General features: G+C 34.4%; 2 protein-coding genes across 4 annotated transcripts in view; one reads left to right on the top strand and one right to left on the bottom strand.

Moving 5' to 3' along the window:
- Positions 1-415: 415 nt before the first annotated feature.
- Positions 416-19528, bottom strand: part of capt (adenylyl cyclase-associated protein 1) — a 30644-nt gene continuing 11531 nt past the window's right edge. For all 3 annotated transcript variants that reach the window (XM_089696587.1, XM_089696588.1, XM_089696586.1), the window contains exons 2-10: positions 18487-18719; positions 17163-17248; positions 16543-16925; positions 14555-14698; positions 11498-11673; positions 8281-8385; positions 7936-8037; positions 2886-3029; positions 416-1530 (exon numbers count right to left, since the gene is read on the bottom strand). In XM_089696587.1, the coding sequence (XP_089552713.1) occupies positions 1444-1530; positions 2886-3029; positions 7936-8037; positions 8281-8385; positions 11498-11673; positions 14555-14698; positions 16543-16925; positions 17163-17248; positions 18487-18519 (1260 nt within the window). In that variant the 5' untranslated portion in view covers positions 18520-18719 and the 3' untranslated portion in view covers positions 416-1443. The remainder of the gene's footprint in view (positions 1531-2885; positions 3030-7935; positions 8038-8280; positions 8386-11497; positions 11674-14554; positions 14699-16542; positions 16926-17162; positions 17249-18486; positions 18720-19528) is intronic.
- On the top strand, positions 5147-6943 carry LOC149487872 (uncharacterized). The gene is made up of 6 exons (XM_089696564.1): positions 5147-5360; positions 5456-5581; positions 5714-5924; positions 6053-6318; positions 6398-6667; positions 6734-6943. Exons 1-6 carry the CDS (start codon positions 5190-5192, stop codon positions 6941-6943), a joined length of 1254 nt encoding a protein of 417 aa, XP_089552690.1. The 5' UTR covers positions 5147-5189.

Here is a 19528-nt window from a genome sequence, read left to right as displayed (position 1 = left end):
TCAATATTTTCAATGTACAGAATTGACCCTTCTACAGATTTATTATATGTATAGATACGTTTAATCTTAATATATATAAATCTCGTGTCACAATGTTTGTCCTCAATGGACTCCTAAACCACTTAACCCATTATAATAAAATTCGCACACCATGTGCAGTTCGATCCAACTTGAGAGATAGGATAGGTTTTATCCCAGAAATCCCACGGGAAAGGGAACTATGCGGGATTTTCTCTGAAAACGCGGGCGAAGCCGCGGGCGGAAAGCTAGTATTTATAATATAAAATAACTGGTAGGGCAAACTAGTGATTTTTATTCTCTATTAAAGATATCCTGACAAAAAAACTTATAAGATGGGAAGAACATTCTTAAGATGTAGAGTAAATATGATCAGGTCACCAAAATAAAACGCGCGTTTCTTAAAAAGTATTTTAATCTCTTGACAAATAAATTATAATATTTCAAAATAATGATGGCATAATAAATAATTACAGTTCTTAAAGACGTAGTGATCGTTATATCGAATATCAAAAACACAAATTATACTGATTCATATTATTCAATTATAATACTTTAACATAATACAAATTACTTATTACAAACATCGATTTAAAATACAATATGTCCTAGATTAAAATGTTTACTGAGAAACCGTCACAAGATATAATTACAGATTATGTAGTACGTAATACAGTTAGAAAAGCCCTTATATGGTTCTCGCTCGCCGGGGTTTGAGTCGATACGAATCCTTATGTTAATTTCGAGACATTCACACTGCTTAAACTAAACTAAGCCTACACTCCGTACACAGCGGTACTCAAGCAATATGGGCTATCCGTCCAACGTCAAAAATCAAAACACCAATATAAGGAACATTACACATGAAGGCCAGTAAATATTGAAGTTATCTACGTCATATTAGATTTATACCTTAACACTAGTATCGAGCGAAATGAGCAAGAAACGAAGGTTAGTTCGTAGCTCTCGGGCAGATGGCGTCCCGGAGCCAGCGTCCTTACAGTAACGTTTGTGCATTGAACTAGTTCGGGACGTCCGTGAACTAATTGAACTAGACCGTGCAAAATATGCATATAATGACTAATTTAAACGATAATCTCGTCCCGAGCTTGTTAGTAGAGCTATAAAGATAGAAAATGAGATGTATGTATCCCGTAGCCAAATAGGGCTATTACTTTACGAGCTTACGACGACGTATTTCCGCAAGCTTGTGAAAATCAATATAATAATAAAAAAAATAATTTAAATCAAAATGTTTCATTAAAATAGTTCGATCAAGAAAAGCATACAATTAGTATGTAACAAAAACTTGTCATGAAAATACCCATTCCTTTGGCACCCGATTACTACAAAACAAAAAAAAATTAATAAAATAATAATATAAGCTTGCAGAGATACCTAGCAGTTGCTCTATATGCATGTTATTTAACCCTTGTTCTCGACTGGAGTTGTGATGAGGCCTGAGGGCTTGTTCAGAACCGTCTTGTATTGCTCGGGGATCGGGTGCTCCGTCTGAAAATAATTAATCAATATATAGTACAAGATAGTTGGAAATGTAACCTGTACTGATGTAATGTTGAGAGGATATGTAGCAAAAAGGGTAATTTTAGGAACTTAAATTAAGGTAAGAAACCACGACTAGAATGATGACTATGATCTTTAATAGTGATTTTGTTCCATCTATATCTGTTGTTAATATTGAGAAAAATAATCAATTATTAATAGATTTATACAAGTCTGTTTAATTCAAGAAAGAACCACTCCACTGCTAACACGTAATTTATAAAATTTCTTTCAGTCATAGTACATAAAGTTTAAATGAAGTCCATTATAACATATGTATTTTAATAAAAACAACATTAATAATTATTAATGACAAGGCACGAATATTTAGTCCTCTTACTACAGTTATCCTTAATCGAATTTTCCGGGCTTCTTAAGCTGAACGATTAACATTAAGTGTCAATAATGGATTGTAATTAAAAATAACGATATTGATGGCAACATTAGTTAAGTGTTACGACGATGACTTTTAAAACTTTATAACGGGAGAGAATAACAGTACTTTCTCGTTTATATAATACTATAGTACATATTTGTATAGATCAATACATAACTGTACTTTAGTATAATTTATTACAATACAATAAACTGTATAAAACGACGAAACAACAAATTAACTTTATTATTTTCCTTTGACTAAAATAACACTGACAAAGGAAAATATAATAAAGACAATTTGTATAAATTGTCTTTACATTACACAATTTTAATTGTAATAAAGGACGACAAAAATATAACATGACGATATTAGACGATATAATCTCGATTATATCACGCAATTCTCTCGCCTATTAATTACAAAGTTTTAATATTAATCATATCGGTTCTTTGACACGTTATCAACTTTTATTCATTATATTTGTGTCCAGTTACCGTGTGGGCGTGAAACCATAGGATCATGGGTTCTATTCCCAGTGGGCTTTTACAAAAAGTCTCTGTGTTTCTAAGACAAAAGGAAAGAATTTTAAAATTGACCCAAAAAATCTTTTGTCTGTTAATAAAATTGATCAGTGATCAGTATATAACGCAACTGCTCCATACACCAAAAGAGTACATACGACTTGTAACACACATAATTAAAAAAAATTGGTTGTCTGTAAAGTCGGTTTACTGACAATAGTTGAACGTGACAACGTCCGATTGTGCTTCTTTGTCGCTCGTTCCGCGCTCTCGCTTGCACTTTACATGGAACGCCTCAGAGCGAGGTAACGCCGCATCAGTCATGTTTTTTCGTGCGTGCAGCCGGCTCTATCGAATTATAAGACGTTGTCACGTCAAAAAATAATAAAACAATTACTACATACATAATCTCCATTCCCCTTGGGCACGAGCACGTTCATCTCAGACGACTTGGAGCTGACGATCTCCACCTCGAGCGACTCGGGCGACAGGTAGATCTGGCAGCCGTCCGTCTTGTCGATCGATATGGTCGGCACTTTGCCTAGTACCTGGGTAATTGTGGTTTGTTTTAGTAAAAAGTCATTTAATTATATATTAGTACATAATATCTATACACATCAAAAGGAATCGCCAAATATATTGCGAAATCACTAAGACATCAAAGTCAAAAAATTCGGCAATTTTTTTTTACGTTTTTGTTGGTCCTTCAAGGAAGAAAAGAGCAATGGAGCAGTACAACAAAAAAGTAAGAATGTGTTGTACAAGGAGTAGAGTTCACGTAATAACAAAAAATGACATCCAAATCTCAGAGTTTTACCTAATAACAAAAAATGACATCCAAATACTTTATAAATTCCTTTGAACTCTCCCACGCAATACCTATTGTTATTGTTCTTGTCTTTAACGTAGCAAATAATACAGCGCAAAATTAAACCCGTACTCAACTGTAGTCTGTTACACAAAGCGTATGTAGAATTTCGGTTTCATGTTTGGACTAAGTTGAATTACTTTAATAAGCCCTAAAGCCATTTGCATAGCAGATGCTACATTCCTATTTATGTTTGTGTTGGGGACTTACACATGAAAATACAGAAGTATTAAACAAATACTTAGTAGGTATTTTCATTTCAAGAACAATAATTAGGTGATTAATATAAAACCTTGTTAAATATGTAACTAGAACTTCACAGATATAGGTATATAAAGAAAATCCTCATGCAATATATTAAGATTACATTTTAAAACCTCAATACCGTTAAAAGCGGGAAACAAAATATGCATAAATGCTTTTTCACAGGATACACCGTAAAACTAGAAGAGTATCAGTGTCGGTGAGATAAACCAATTTAACGCATCGTTGAGTTCCATTGGGATATTTGAGCACGAGGTTTTAGCTTTATTTGACCGCTATCTGAACATATTCGTATGTTGTATGTAAATTGTAAATATTGTTTAAATGAAAATATGTAGTTTTAGCCTATTATCCAAATATTTCACATTATCATAATTTTACATTCATAAATTATGTGACTTATTTATAGATCAAGAGCCCACGACGGCCAGACTTTCCTTTCTTTCGGAAAGTTGAAAGTTTCTCTGTATATGTCTCCTATACAGATAAGAACGACCAGCGACTATCAAGTTTGGGTTGTGGTTACTTTGGCAGGAAACAGGTAGTGAAGGTGTATAAAATAGTACCTAACTTTCATTATAGTTTAAAAGCTAAATTTTATATATGTTACTTGGGGGCCTATAAAAAGACATTTCCTTAAGAGCCAGACAGTTTTCATGGTTCTTACATCTAGCCAGACACATTTAAAAAATAACTAACATATCATCAAATTCACATAACTACCTAAAAGCGTAACAAATATGAAATAACCCACTAAAACATTAGTTAACTATAATTATTAAAAAAATAAAAGTGTAATATATAAGTAATAAAGTTATTACTTATCTTTTACTTAGACTTATGTTGATGGAATTTCACGTATCCCGATGACTTTTTTATTGTGTCATCGAGATACGTGAAATTTCATCAACATAAACCCCCGTAAAAGATAAGTAATAACTTTATTACTTATATATTATACTTTTATTTTTTTAATAATTATAGTTAACTAATGTTTTAGTGGGTTATTTCATATTTGTTACGCTTTTAGGTAGTTATGTGAATTTGATGATATGTTAGTTATTTTTTAAATGTGTCTGGCTAGATGTAAGAACCATGAAAACTGTCTGGCTCTTAAGGTAATGTCTTTTTATAGGTCCCCAAGTAACATATATAAAATTTAGCTTTTAAACTATAATGAAAGTTAGGTACAATTTTATACACCCTTACTACCTGTTTCCTGCCAAAGTAACCACAACCCAGACTTGATAATCGCTAGTCGTTCTTATCTGTATCGGAGACATATACAGAGAAACTTTCAACTTTCCGAAAGAAAGGAAAGTCTGGCCGTCGTGGGCTCTTATATTATTATTGTGAAATATTATTTTACATAAATGTTATATTAAATTCTCTTTACCGCTATCAACATTTAAACAAAGAATTTTGTTGACAGAGGATAATTCAGATGTCACAACCACTATCATGCATATGTCATGTTCTTATTAATTTTTGATAATATTTTAATTAATGATTATTTTCTTTGATATACATTTTTCGCCACACCTACTGAAGAATAGATAACGATTGCTGCTTTAGAATGATAAATGAAAAAGATTCGATTGTGCTCAAGGAAGAATTTACAAACGGAGAAACGATACACTTTGATAAATATTGGGAAATCATAATAAACAAATACGGGATACCATTTGGACAATATATTATAAGCATTTGTTACGCAATATATGCACGATTTACTCTATTTAATGTGGTAAGCAAACTACAGTAACGTACGTAATTTGGCCTATTACTAATGAAACTAGTGATTACCTCTGGTTCTCTATGATAATGCGAAATTATTTCCAGATAATGTTTTTAATTAAGTGCGTCCCGACAGGAATCTATATGCACAAATTCATTAAAAGTATTTACACAACTTCAAGGGAGCGTTTAAAACAGAAACAAAGCGAGCTTGAAGACCTTCAATTGCAGGTTTAATAAGCTTTTTCCAAGAATATTACTTAGTAAATAATTCATTCCTTAGTTGGATTGAAATATTATTTTTACTTAGCATGATTATAGAATTTATAAAACGTCAAAATTATGTTAGATTTCCGTTATTAGGTTCAAATAGTAACAACAAAACTAAGCGTACGGGATGCAGAATTTGCGGAAAGAGTAGAACAATTAAGGAGGAGTGTCGAACGACTGAGGAGAGTGCGTGCGCGAGTGCGACAAGTTATTGCTGCGGACGAAGACTTGCGCCGCAACATCAATAGTAATAATAACTGGGACGACGACTCGGATATCAACGTGCACTGCACCCCCGAAGAAGGTATCGTTCGTATCATACGTAACAATACAAAGGAATAGTTAGGCTGACATAAAAACGGGAAACTAAATCGCTCGATTAACATCCTTAGTGCTTATAGTGCACGTTATGTCTCATAGAAACGTTTTCAGAAAGCGAATTCATAGTGGAATTACTAAAGGAGCTGAAGTGCGACCAGATTGCAGAGTGGGAGCCGAAGAAGACGTGCGGAGAAGATTCGGGCGAGCCGTTGAGCCAAGAGAACAGCGTGTACTCCTCGATAAGCGACAGCGACAGTAAGGAGTGTCACGTGAAGATCGTCCGAGTTACCAATGTGTACAAGGTCGCATATCTTAAGCATTACATTAAACAGAAACGCTTGCGACGCGCTAATAAACAAGCATTATTAAAGAAAAAGGTAACGATTAGAACGTTCCAATATATTCAGTGTATGAGGTTCATTAAATTCTATTGTAAACTTTGTTTCGTTTTTTCAGATGGACAGCATTAAAAAATTACTAGACGATTGGCAAAAGACGCTGAACATGGCCATAAATAGCAAGCTATCGTTATTAAACATGAACTCTCAATATATAGAAATGACGCCTCAAGAGGCGATGGGTGACTCTAATTCCAATTGTCGAGATTTCTCGGATTCAGACAGTGATTTCAGAAATAGTGTTGATAACGGTCCAGACGAGTACAGTTTGAGTTGGACCCAAAACTCTTATATGCAACAGCAAAATATGTGCATCTGCAACTTCGACGTAAGTAAAAGTCCGCAAAATGTTAAATTATTATGCTTGCCAAAAACTAAATTTTAACAATTTCAGGATTATGAAACGGCTGTCTCCAAGGAGCTATACGATCATCCAGTTATTTTTAACGATAAATATCCTTCTCTAAAACCTTGTGACTGTAACGGAAAGCAACTCAGTAATCTAGTTGTAGTTCCCGAAGAAACTACGAGTCAGATGGCGATAGAGGAGTTGGGGAGCGAGGCGAGCGGAGACGGCGACTGTCGTGATCTCGTGGCAATGTGACTCTTATAGCTATGTAGATTATGAATTAAAATGTAATGTTTAAAAATCTACACTTTTTTTCATTGTTTTACTTCTAGTTCGTTATGAATTTGTATGAAGTAATTTTCCTAGTTTTAGTACAGATTACTGTTATAATTTAATAATCTAATATGTAATCCCATCAAGAAGTAATTTAGAAATCACTTAAAATATAATATAAGTAACCGTTTTATAATTTATTTTTAGTTTATTATTCTATCCAAATCTAATGAGCTTTCATTGCTAATAGAAAGTGGGACCTAGAATGTGAAATTTTGTTTCTCGTCAGTACATATATAATAAAAGTTTAGTTTTCGTTATAATACCGGCGGTTAATATACGAAGCCATTAAGCAAGTAAATTGACCCGTTCTACGATAAAATAATGTTCATTTTGTTAGAGCTCACCTTTAACGGTAGGAGATTTCATTTTATGGGAAAACATTACTTTGTTTGCTCTAATACGACCTTATATTGAACTGTTTGTCGGCACTCTCAAGAATGTATGAAAGTGCTGCGAATATTACATGGAATATTATATTTTCCCTCATTCAATTACTGTAATACGGTGCACGGATCATTGGATACATTGCCTCGTTAAGTAATTTCTGATTGAATTTGATAAGAGAGTTCGGCATCAATGATTCACTTTGATTTTTGATAGCATCATGACAATTTTTTTAAACATAAATTCTTTGGAAATAACCTTATGTTGCTAAAAAAGTACAATAAAACACTTAAAATCTACACCTTCAAACTTTCCTCAATTAGAGTGTACACATTGAAAATTCATACCTAAAAAATAAATACAAACTACTTATATTGCCTGGAAGAGATTGCTTTTAAGCAATAAGGCCGCCTATTGTACACTTTCCAATTTTATGTATTCATTTATTTTAAATTCCTGTTATATGTAGATTGTACAATAAAGTGTCATAAATAAATAAAATAAATAAATATATTATAAAATCTTACCTGCATCTGCACAGACTGGCAGTTGACAAATTCAATGCTGGACACCAGGTTGTCGAACACCACGGCGCATTTGGTGCAAGAGTCGAGAATCACGCCGTTTACCTTTGAAGAAAAAACATTTATTTTGTAAAATATAATTATTTCATAGCTGATTTATAACATGGTATGTATTTAAAAAGTAAGCCTTATAGAAAAAGTAATAATATAATTAGATTTATTGGGCACGTAACAAAACAATTATATTCGAACAAATAAAGAAAGGAGTAAGATTTTGTTTTGCAAATTTAACTTTGTGATCAAATATTGACAAAAATAAACATTAAAATTTATGAAAAAAAAAATTACCTTCCCACGGACTGTGAGCGCAGAGTCGCGGCATTTGTACATGTACACCATGTTGTTCATGTCTGCATTCTCGACCACTAGATTTGTGTTGCCTTTTTGGTATTCCTGACAAATAAAAAATCAATAAAAACTTGGCCCTATTCTTCATAGTTAATTCTTAATTAAAAAGAGTAGCTAAAATCGATCGTTGTTCGTTAGGTAATAAACAACTTTAATTTGACAAGGCCTTTTTAGGTCTTCCTATCGTAAACAACAGTCAAGGACAAATAAACTAATTTACGAAAACATTCCAATTACATTTTACGTCGCATGGCTATATTGAACTTGGAATAGAGTTCATTCTAGTTCTGCAATTCATAAAACGAGCTTCGAACAAAAGTCGTCCTCAAAATACAGCAGTCTGTAAATATTTCGTTGTCGGCTTTGACCAACAACCTCTTTTACCGCTGCGAATATTAAAATCCTGCATTTTCGAGCATCGCCCCGTACCTACACCGCAGAATAATTCACAAACAACGTCAAAAGCAATACTGGCTTAACAAATGATTCAATTTAAAACTTGTTCAACGTTAGTCGAAATTAAGAGGAAATATTTGACTTTAATTTTCTATGCCGTATAATAGAATAAAATATTCGTTCTTAAAAAGATCACAAACCCTCCGTCACTTTGGTAATTTAGGACATCTGTCTACAGAGAGAAACAATTTTCTCAAGCGCATGAATTAAAAATTATGCTGGATAATTTATTTATCAAGTTGTATTCTATTTACGTTTGAAATAAAGTAAAAGAAGCATTAATTAAAGTTCAACCAAGACGGAAACTACGGGACCCATTTGTTACGAAACTGTCTCCGGAGCATTATGAATAGATACTTTCGAAGTATTGACTTCTTAAGTTGTACCCCATATTCTTATTGACCTGTTTGTCTAGCAAACTATTCTGCAAAACAAATGCTTCCCCTTATGTTATAAAATATATTATTATGAAGAATATTATACATACCATGTTTTCTATCATTATTTTAGTCAAAGAAGGAAAGAAAGGCAACAATCTCATTATACATATTATTTGCCTAGTGAATGTTATGTTTGTTCATGCTTTGATCTTGCGATATCAAATAAAAAGGGAATTCGTCGAGGGATAGAATTTTGTACTTAATTGATTATTATATATCGCTTTTCATCATGATATTGAGAAAATGTTAAATTATATTTGTCCGGAAGAAGATCAAGGGATACATCCTCTTTTTATAATTTGATAGAATGGATGTAAAATATTTGTTTTTTGTTTATGAATACTCTAATAATAAAAAGGCAATTAATAGAATACAATAACAAATAATTATTATACTACAATTTCTATCGACCTTGAAATTAAGACAAACTTTCCTCACAACAAAGATGCCATTATAGCTTCATTTAATAAAGAAACTTCTTAATTGGTTATTTGATACATTGGATAAATAACGTCAAAGCTTGGGATTCAAAGGGGCTTGGAAGGTAGGCAGGTAAGCTTTAGGAAGGCAGTCGGGCGAATAATTTATAATTGCACCTGCCAGCGATTCCGTAGACATCTGTGTCACAACAATATAAAGCTTTGCGATTAGATATTTCGTCGACGACTGAGTGGTCAGTGGTTATCGTAATGAGTATGTATACTGGAATATTTTTTAATTACGCTTCCTACTCCAGAGTTGCTTTTATAACGTCGAGTGCTGTTTTTTAATTCCCCGCTTTTATCTGAAAATTTCTCGATTATTACGTCGTTAAACGAATGGTAGCGAGCGAAAATTGTCCGGTCTTTTTATAGATTACCATGTTCCTTTGAAACTGAGATAGTAATTATATTCTTTTTTTATTGACTTTAAATTACTCTGTATGTCGTTATTTGTCAACCAATTTTCCGTTCACAAACAATGTTTTGTGTCAACAAAGTAAATTATTTTATAACCACAAAGCTCATTGACCAATATTAATTTAATATCTGAGTTGTGAACGACCCTCTTTGTTTGCAATCACATTCAAGTTATGAATCAACAATAAAGGAACAATATTATGTCCCTTATAAAGGGGAGAATATTACGATTGTCCACTCGTTCTCTATGAATAAAAATATAACGTAAAACGGTTGAATTGAAAGGCTATAGCACAATAAATACGCTCTTATCCCCGTCCCGAGCTGACAAAAGCTTATCCGAGACGATGTTGCTACATTTTTGCATAAAATGAGCGATTTTACTGGGTCAGCGTTTTAGCGATGCCATCTTGTGTGTTGTTTCGGTTAAGATCACCACTTTAAACGTGTTAAAAGCTTCAAAAATATCTTAAGTGGTACACTGAACGGCATATTAAGTAACGAAATTTAAATATAGTTGTTCATTTTATCTCTGAAAACTCTGACGAATTTCCTACCACGTAAAAGCTATATAATGTATTCGTATATATTTAAATTTCCTTGTAAATGTAGCGAAACATGTTTAAACTGTGTGTACACTGATGCATTTTTGATGTTTCACTTTGCAGCAGTAAATCGAAATGGTTTATTCAACTACGTGCAGCGGCGGTATACTAAAGTCAACATTTTAGTTCTTTTTAGTTCAAGGTAATATAGCATGTTCCATGACCTTGCTGAAAAATCGCTTGTTGCTATAGTCTAATATGAGTTTCTGGGTATATCAAATACATAAAATATTTAAATGGCGGTATTTTGGCGTTTGTAATGTTCATTATCAGTTTATTTGAGTGGGAGTATATTGCTCGCTCACCACCGTTCATTGACAATAATTAGACTAAAAGCAAGCTATGAATGAAAGGAACTTCGCGTGAACGTTGAGGGTTTGTTTTCCTTTTCCCTCTTTGTTTTTTCAGGTCTGAAAAGGTTCAATGTATTTTTAGCTAAGATTGTATGCACTGAAGTTTTTGACTCGTAGTATGCGTGAATAAGGGGGTCTACTCACGATGCACCATTACAGTCACCTCACCAGTATGAGTAATGCATAGTAGGTATACTTACAACACTAACACACTGCAGGCGCGTAACCACCGGCAGTTGATGTATAGTTTGCGTTTAGAAGATAACAATAAACAGCGGCTAAATCGTGTACCCACAGAATGCGTGTGTAAGGGTGCGTATTCACGCCAACCACTTCTTGCCATTCCGCGCAAACCACATCTTACGTAACACATATTAAACCCATTCATAAAGCAGTATACTCACAATCAGCCACTTCTTGCCGTCCCTCGCGAACACGGGCGACTTGTCCTGCGCCCCAGCGCCGGGTGTCGGCAGAGGCTTGGCGGGCGCGCGAGATGTAGCCGCTTTGAACGGCGCGGGGCCCTGCCGCAGTTGCGGGTTCTTGTGCGTCTGCATGTCGGACGTCACTTTGCGCAGGTCTATAGGATATGGATACAATTTGTTGATCTGAACAATTGATGAAAATATAATACACACACTACAGCTTGTAGATTGTTGATTGACGTACAATAAGCAACTGTGGAATACAAGTATTACAATTTGTTGAACCACTGGAAAATAAACAACTAGACTCAGAATCACGCTCAAAAACTGTCCAAAGCAAAACTCTACCTATGCGTTATAAAACTCTGCCTAATAGTTTTATAATCAGTTCATACAGCGCCGCGGCCGCTCGGACATTTTTTGACAACGAATAAGAATAGGCGAATGTGAGTCTAGTTGCTATTAAAGATGAATGAACAGTACAATTTATTGACGAACTTATTAAACATAAAAAAATAATATAAAAATTATTCTATTTGATTAGAATTCATGGAGTTATCGAACATTATTACAAAATTTGTTGTAGTTACGGTAAGATCACAAATGCAAATATGTAATTAGGCACGCATTTTTTTTCAGCTGATATAGAACTGGAGCTGTCGTTTTGTCTGTCTTAATCTGTTCAATCATTTGTGTTATTTATTAATTTATTTATTTTTCAAAATCAGATATTATTTATCATATTTGTTGTGAAATGAATAATTTTTATACTTTATCTAATTTAAAAAACACAACACGTACAAGCATGCTACACGGTTATTATTGAGTTGTGATCAATATTTTCCATGCTGAAATCCCTTAAGTCATCAAGAGTTGGGCAGTAATCCCACGGCTCCAAGACTTAATTTAACTTCAAGGAGAAATTACAATTAAGTACAATGTACATAACATTGTACGCACAAAGGATTACGTAGGACATTGGACTACCAAGAGTTCAAACTGTCTAATTTAATATTACTTACCTACTGTACTCGGAAACACTCGACAAATAGGAACATATATTGTCTTTCTTCAGAACTGACAAATAGGCCTATACGATAGGTATCTTCATGACGGATACGCTCACGTACGACATGTTAATCGATAGGATGATATGCCTCGTTAAAATTGAGCTCGGAGGGCCCGAACAATTTTCATTATGATTATTGTATTCGGATTATACGGGGATGAATCTACTTAGTACAAATATTAAATTAAGCACCATGCATTATATTTTATGGCTACGACTAATTAAAAGTTACTTATTCAACTAGTTACTAGACAAAGGCTTCCTAAAATTTTAACGAGCAAACAAACAATATTTTTTTTAAACTCATTGCGCTCGTATTGCCGTGAAGGGCATTGTATCTACAATCTGCTGTAGATATTTCACACAATGCATAAAGTTTGCGTGTTTTATTCACACAGGATTGTTGGAACCGCAATCTCATAGATTATGCTCTATTCATATACATTTCAAGATAAATATAAAGTTATTAATTCTGTTGAGTCGCATTATTGAAACAGTAAGGTATAATAAAGTAGCGGTATTGTAATTTGTATTTACGATCCAGCTGAGACCAGCTCTGTTTTATTTTTTTGTAATATCTCTGAGAGGAATTTAAAAATTCATGGTGACACTGAGAAGACACGAAAAATGTTTGTATTTTTCGTGAACATGATAATAATCTTAGAGATAGCGTAATCCATTTTGTGCCGGAGTATGTGTATTAGAGAAAGAAATTTGATAATGTCTTTGATATTTCTTGCAAATGATGTCAAGGGTCATATTAACGAAGAAATCTAATGCGCCAATAACGCTAACTCAACCACAAAAGTTGCTGCGGTTTATGACTAGCGGTTCTTCTATTTCCGTTAAGTAGGCGTGAAACCCAGGTCACACACAGAGTTATTCTAAGCATGTGCAATTCCTGCGCAAAATTACCACCAAGCTAAAGTTTTTAAAGCCCATTGCAATTTTTTGTCACATAAATAAAGATATCCTAATAACCAATAACTATAGCGTGCATCTTCGCTTTAGACTATGTACTTCTATCTGTCGTTTTATTATTGAAATAAATAACTGTTTTCACAACAATCACCTCTGAGCTCCTACGCACCTATTTTCTACACTTCTTTTAACATTAAAATTGAACTAGAACTATTCTCAGCCAATAGTGCCATCTGAATCCTGAAACATGTCCTTATATCACAACTCCTGTAATACTCTTACCACCACCACTATAAAATAATTTGGAAAATCCAAAAGTGCACGCCTCATAATTTTTTTTTAATAAATATTTATTAATTATTATTTTTGTTTATTTAATAACAATTAAACCACATCGAATCAGACCCTGAAAAATGAAAGGGTTCTATTCCTGAGCATACTCAAGCGTAAGAGAAAAAAAAAGACTCGATTAGTAAATTATTTCGGTCGCTATCGTGTTAACAAGAAAAAGGATCCGCACATACAGACACACGGACGTCCAAGACAGAACTTTTTTAAACTGTTTTTTAACTAGTTTAAATAACAAAAATGACATCAAAAATATCATGAACGTTAAAAATAGTGTTTTTTCTTAATATGTGTGTGTATGTATTATCTTACAAGTGCAATGTATGATACATAAAGACATTTTAAGTTTGAAAAATCAGATGTTTTGCGCGAAGTGACAGTAGTACCCACCTCAACGCTTCGCTTATGAGGCGTGCAAAAAGAGCGTGTGTGCGAGCACACGTGTCAGAAGTGAAACTTCTTTAGAAAGATTCAAGGATACCAAAATCCGCGGCTTTACTCGACTTTACGTGACGGTATTGTCATGACGTGACAGTATTGCCATGACGTGACAGTATTGTCATGACGTGACGGTATTGCCACGACGTGACGGTTTTGCCATGACGTGACCTTGAAATTTTACTCTCAACGCGCCTAAAGAAGTTTCAGTTCAAAAAGCATGCAAAAAACACCAAACAAATAGCAAATAGCGAACATACTGCTAGTGATGCCCTCGCCCTGGTTGATCTCAGCGAACAGCGCGCTGCGGTCGTCCACGGACAGGTTCGCGAAGTCCACGTCGGGCAGCGCGGGGGGCGGCGGGGGGAGCCCGCCGGGGGGCGGAGGGGGGGCGCCGCCCTTGCCTACGTGCCCCGTATTATATACACACGTGTCTACATAGTGCACGGTAGCATACTTGGGCAAAAATAATGGCCACCACTGTGTTATTGGCATTTGCCAACTAGTTTATCCTTCACAATGTAAGCAATTAAATTGCTTAATTTAAATGGTCAATTTTCAACGTGAAATCTAATACAAGGGAACATCCTAGTGGCCGTTATTTTCTTTCAAATAATTACTTGGTGCATGAATCTATCATAAATAGTGCGTAGGGGTAAGTGCGAATGTGGGGTACTTGTTTTAATTTCGAAATGTGAATTTAGTTCAGAAGACCGTCTTACTTATTATAAGAAACGGGTCGTGTGCACGGTTAATTATATATTTTTCAAAACTACATATAATTTCTTTATTATTACTTATTAGTATTACCCCACCATACGCTACTACCCCAATGCACCTATTAGCCACCTTAGCACGATTCCAAATAATTAGAACAATGAAGCTTCAAACTCAGCAAAACTTTTGTTGTGCGAAATAGACAATAGTAATAGAAATTGAGAATTTGGAAAAGATTCACGATTCATTCATTATATTCGTTCGAAATAACTTTTTACGCTTCATACTTGAATTGTTTTAAGGAAAATTATTTCCCTCGTAAATATCGAAACAGGATAAAATACAATTTTAACCAAATAAGTTTCTCATTCTGGAGTTCGAAGCCAAAGAAATGAAATCGAACCCATGTCTAGAGCGATGGACGTGAAAAATAATTAGAATTTTTTCCCTGTCGTTATGTAGGTAAATAACCTAATTAATTAAGGGCCATGTAATCAATCAGTTATGAAAAGCATTACCTTTTCTATGCGTCAATCATAAAGAAAGAGGCCCAGGGAAAATCTTAAACGTAACTAGTAAACAAATCCATCAATCATGATCCTTGTCTTTATATTTATTTTTACAAGCACTTTATTACACAGTTTTATGGTTATTTTATCACCATTTATAAGAAAAGTTCGTTTATATACGATTTACAGCCACTTTCCTCGATATTCATGAAAAGATCAATACCTTGAATAGTCTGACAAATTGAGGGCAGCTTGGATCTGACTAAAGCCATTTCTATTATTTATTTACTTGGTAAATATCATGAGACATGTGAATATTGGATAATCTATTTGGAATGGTACGGATGCTCATTGCTCATGTCAAACCCACATCTTATGTCTGTAGCTGTTATTATTATACAGTAAACTATCTTATTGGGTTTTAGTGAAATACGAGGAATACTTGTTCATAATATCAGTCATAAAGCTTAAGCCAGTACAAACAGAAATTATTAAACAACTTGAATATCTCTCTAATTTAAAAGACGAGTAAATTTTATCATTTGTGGTTCGTTAGATCCTGAATTAATGTTTTTGCAATTTATATGAATTCTCATTATAATAATGTTTGTTGAAACCGCATCACGTAGCTCTTTAACGCGAGCGCCATAAATAACAATATCAAGTAACGATACGTTAAACAAAATTTACTTTGTACCGTTTCAAAGCTAATATACCGCTCTTGAAACAAGTTAACGGTTGGTGCGTTCTTAATTAATTTTTTCTTTGTCATTCTCTAGCTAATTGCAATTTCTTGAAAACTTATTCGCAAGATGATATTACAATTTTTTAAGAATAATAAAATTAGATTTAATTTGTAACGCCACTTTTGTTACAGAAAGAAAATTTTCTTTAAAATTACCTCTACTATGAGCCTCCATTTTATCCAGGAAAAATTGTACCCTAGCTTTATCTAATCCTAATTAGCAATACTTTAAACCCATTTCTAGCTTATACAAATTCTCAAACATTTGTCTACTTACCAGACCAAACCAGACCAGTAGTGTGATACTGTTTGACGTACGCCTGCAGATCGGATAAAAGCTGCACCCAAGTGCGGCACCACTCTATATGAGTCTTGTCCTTTTCCTTCCAGTCTTTCAGCACTCTGTTCGTATAAAACTGGCCGGCGTCATTCATTTCCTTGACATACGGAGCTGGTGTGGGTGATACAGCAACCCAGCCCAAAGCGGGAATGCTCTCAGATATCGCAGACAAGTGGTTGAAGTACGGAGACGCCCTGTTCTTTTCACGGAACTGCTGAATAGCGGATATCTTTTCACTTGTGGGCGCTAGCAGTTGCATCTCTTCGGGTTGGGACGGCTTGCTCCTGGCCGCGGCTAGTTGTATGTAGCCGTATTGAGCCCTATTAAACAAGAACACCAGGATTAATCAAATGTTTTTCTTAAATTACTAGATTTATTTTGAAGAGGTTGTGAAATATACTTAAGTACGTATACTCAAGATGGAAAATTTTGCAAAGTGGTAATTAGCAGAACTGAAACGTTGCAGGACTTCAGAAACTTTAAAGTTTAAACTAAGAAATTGCATAAGTTAAAATTGTGTTAATTAGCTGTTTATTTATTCGTCAAAGGAAACTTACTGAAAGGCTTCGTTGACGAGGTTCGCCTGTGTAGCGACATCGCCGCCGATTTGTTTCGACAGCTCCAAGTATGTACGCAGGGGACCCTGTACAGAACATTTTACTTTTAATATTCTTTATGGATAAAAACAAAATTAAAACATTATCTATAATGAATGTAAATCAAATACGTGTCTAAACAGTATGGAGTTTGTCAATACTTTCTAAACATAAGGAACGCAAGCTACGATTATATTTAATTAAAGGGTGTATCTGAAAATCGAAATTCATCTTATCTTCCCTTAATTGGGTTAAAAATGGTTCATTTATTACATCCGTGGCATATTGTGAGAACGCCGACAGAGCTATTTGAAACAGCCTCGTTAGTACCAACTTCGTTAATCAAGTTATAATGAAAGGGGACTTATTAACTGCGAGTTCTATTCGGGTGATGTTTCAATTAAGTATAACATGAATTCGATGGAATGTAACAAATGAAAAATAAAAAAGATGTCTATTTTGTAACCTATTTAATTTTGAGAAGCACAATGTATTGAAGTCCAAGTGCAATGTAGCTTGTTAGGGTAAACAACAAATAAATAATTCCTGAACATCCAAAACAATCTAGTCTTTTGGAAATTGATAAATCAAAAAGCTTATTATCATCGTGGTATCTATTTTGCTTCGGTTTCTCAATCAACTACAACGTAACAATCGTAATACCCCAAATTGCCGCCAAACCGCGGCTTATCAACATCAATGACACGCAATAGAGTCACATTGTTTAGACAATGGTAACGGGGTAATTGATTGGCGAGCTTCACCCCGCAAACGAGGGGCGTCACGCTGTGACAGTATTGCCACGTATCAAGCCGATGGACACAAACTTTATTGTTGAGTAATTTCGTATTATGAGCTCTAAAGCGACTATTTATATGACACCATAAATACTCTTGAAATAGCTCTTACGTATGTCAATTCGTCTTCTAATTATATACGCGGAATCAACGCGACATTCATATAAACACTTATAATATTTAAGATTATGCATTTGGAAATAGGTAAATATATATAGGTACATACAGGTTAAGACAGAACAATATATTGTTTGCGTACCGTACCTACCAACGTAGAGCGTCTTATATTGTTAGACAATTGGCATACATTTTGAATAACAATGAATAGATACCTACACAAATCAAATTCTAGGTTCGATACCGAATAATTAAATACCGCAACCATGACTCTAATCAAATTTCGTATTGCTATCCGCTCAGCAAACCGACCACTCCTAAACCTTCTTTGTTCAAAGCTACCTACAATATATCTGCATAAAAATACGAACCTGCATAAGATCCTGGTACCCGTTGACACTCATATCGTCAGTCGGCACGAACTCCTGCGGCGGGGTTACAAAGCACACGGGCGACGGGACGGGCGAGTTGGGCGGGGTGGGGGTGCGTCCGCGCAGGCACGGCAGGCGCTCCAGCCGGCACGTCACACGCTCCAAACGGTCTAGTAGCGCTTCTAGATCAGCTGCTGGCTTGTTCGCCGCTGCTGCTGATTCTGCTTCACTGCCTGCGGACAAGGTTTTATAAATTAGCTGAATATTACAATACCTATAGGAGATTTCCCTTCGTCATATTTTACGAGTCTACGTTGTTTTGTGTTTACATACATCATGTTTGTCATATTTACGTTTCTATATTGTGTTGATTTATGTATAGAATATCCAATTCAGCAATGTTAACGTATGCCGATTTCATAGAACGTACTGAAGTCTAATCGACGATGTTGTTTGTGTATTTTATATGGCATTTTATCAATCTGTTCTCGGTAATAAAATTAATAAAACCTACATATTAGTCATTATCAGTGTTACGTATTTGGTGGAAACTAGAAATCTTTAATTATGTAAATAGACAATTAACTATATTATGTATATTGTATGGTATGGTAAAATAAATAATATATAATAAAAGATCCCTAATTATTTAGATTTATGAATTTTTCATGTTAAACTTGGTAAATTTAATCGAGGGACTTAAATCTGAAGGCAAATTACACCCTGCAGCGACTTCCAAAGAATATTAAGCAGGTAACACATTTTAATCTCAAAGAGCCTGACCATAATATTTCTTTTCATAAAAACATCTAAACTTTAGTGCGGGACAATAAAGGATTTTATTATTTCATAAGCTATACATTGTTTGTACTTGAAGAGCCATACCATGTGAACATTTATCACCTTCATTCTCTGGAGTATTCTCTAGCAGAACGTCATTAACCGCACCCTCCGCGGTCTCAGCCATTTTCCTTCGAGCCTCAAACATTTTTATTGAATTTCTCATATTTTTACTAGCATTTTCTTGCTCCATCATAAAGTA

The sequence above is a fragment of the Colias philodice genome, chromosome 6 (genome assembly GCF_061535455.1).
Source record: "Colias philodice isolate Cphi_HAF_F1 chromosome 6, ilColPhil1 Martin Lab GWU primary, whole genome shotgun sequence".
Classification (NCBI taxonomy): domain Eukaryota; kingdom Metazoa; phylum Arthropoda; class Insecta; order Lepidoptera; family Pieridae; genus Colias; species Colias philodice.
This window is presented reverse-complemented; position numbering and strand designations above follow the sequence as displayed.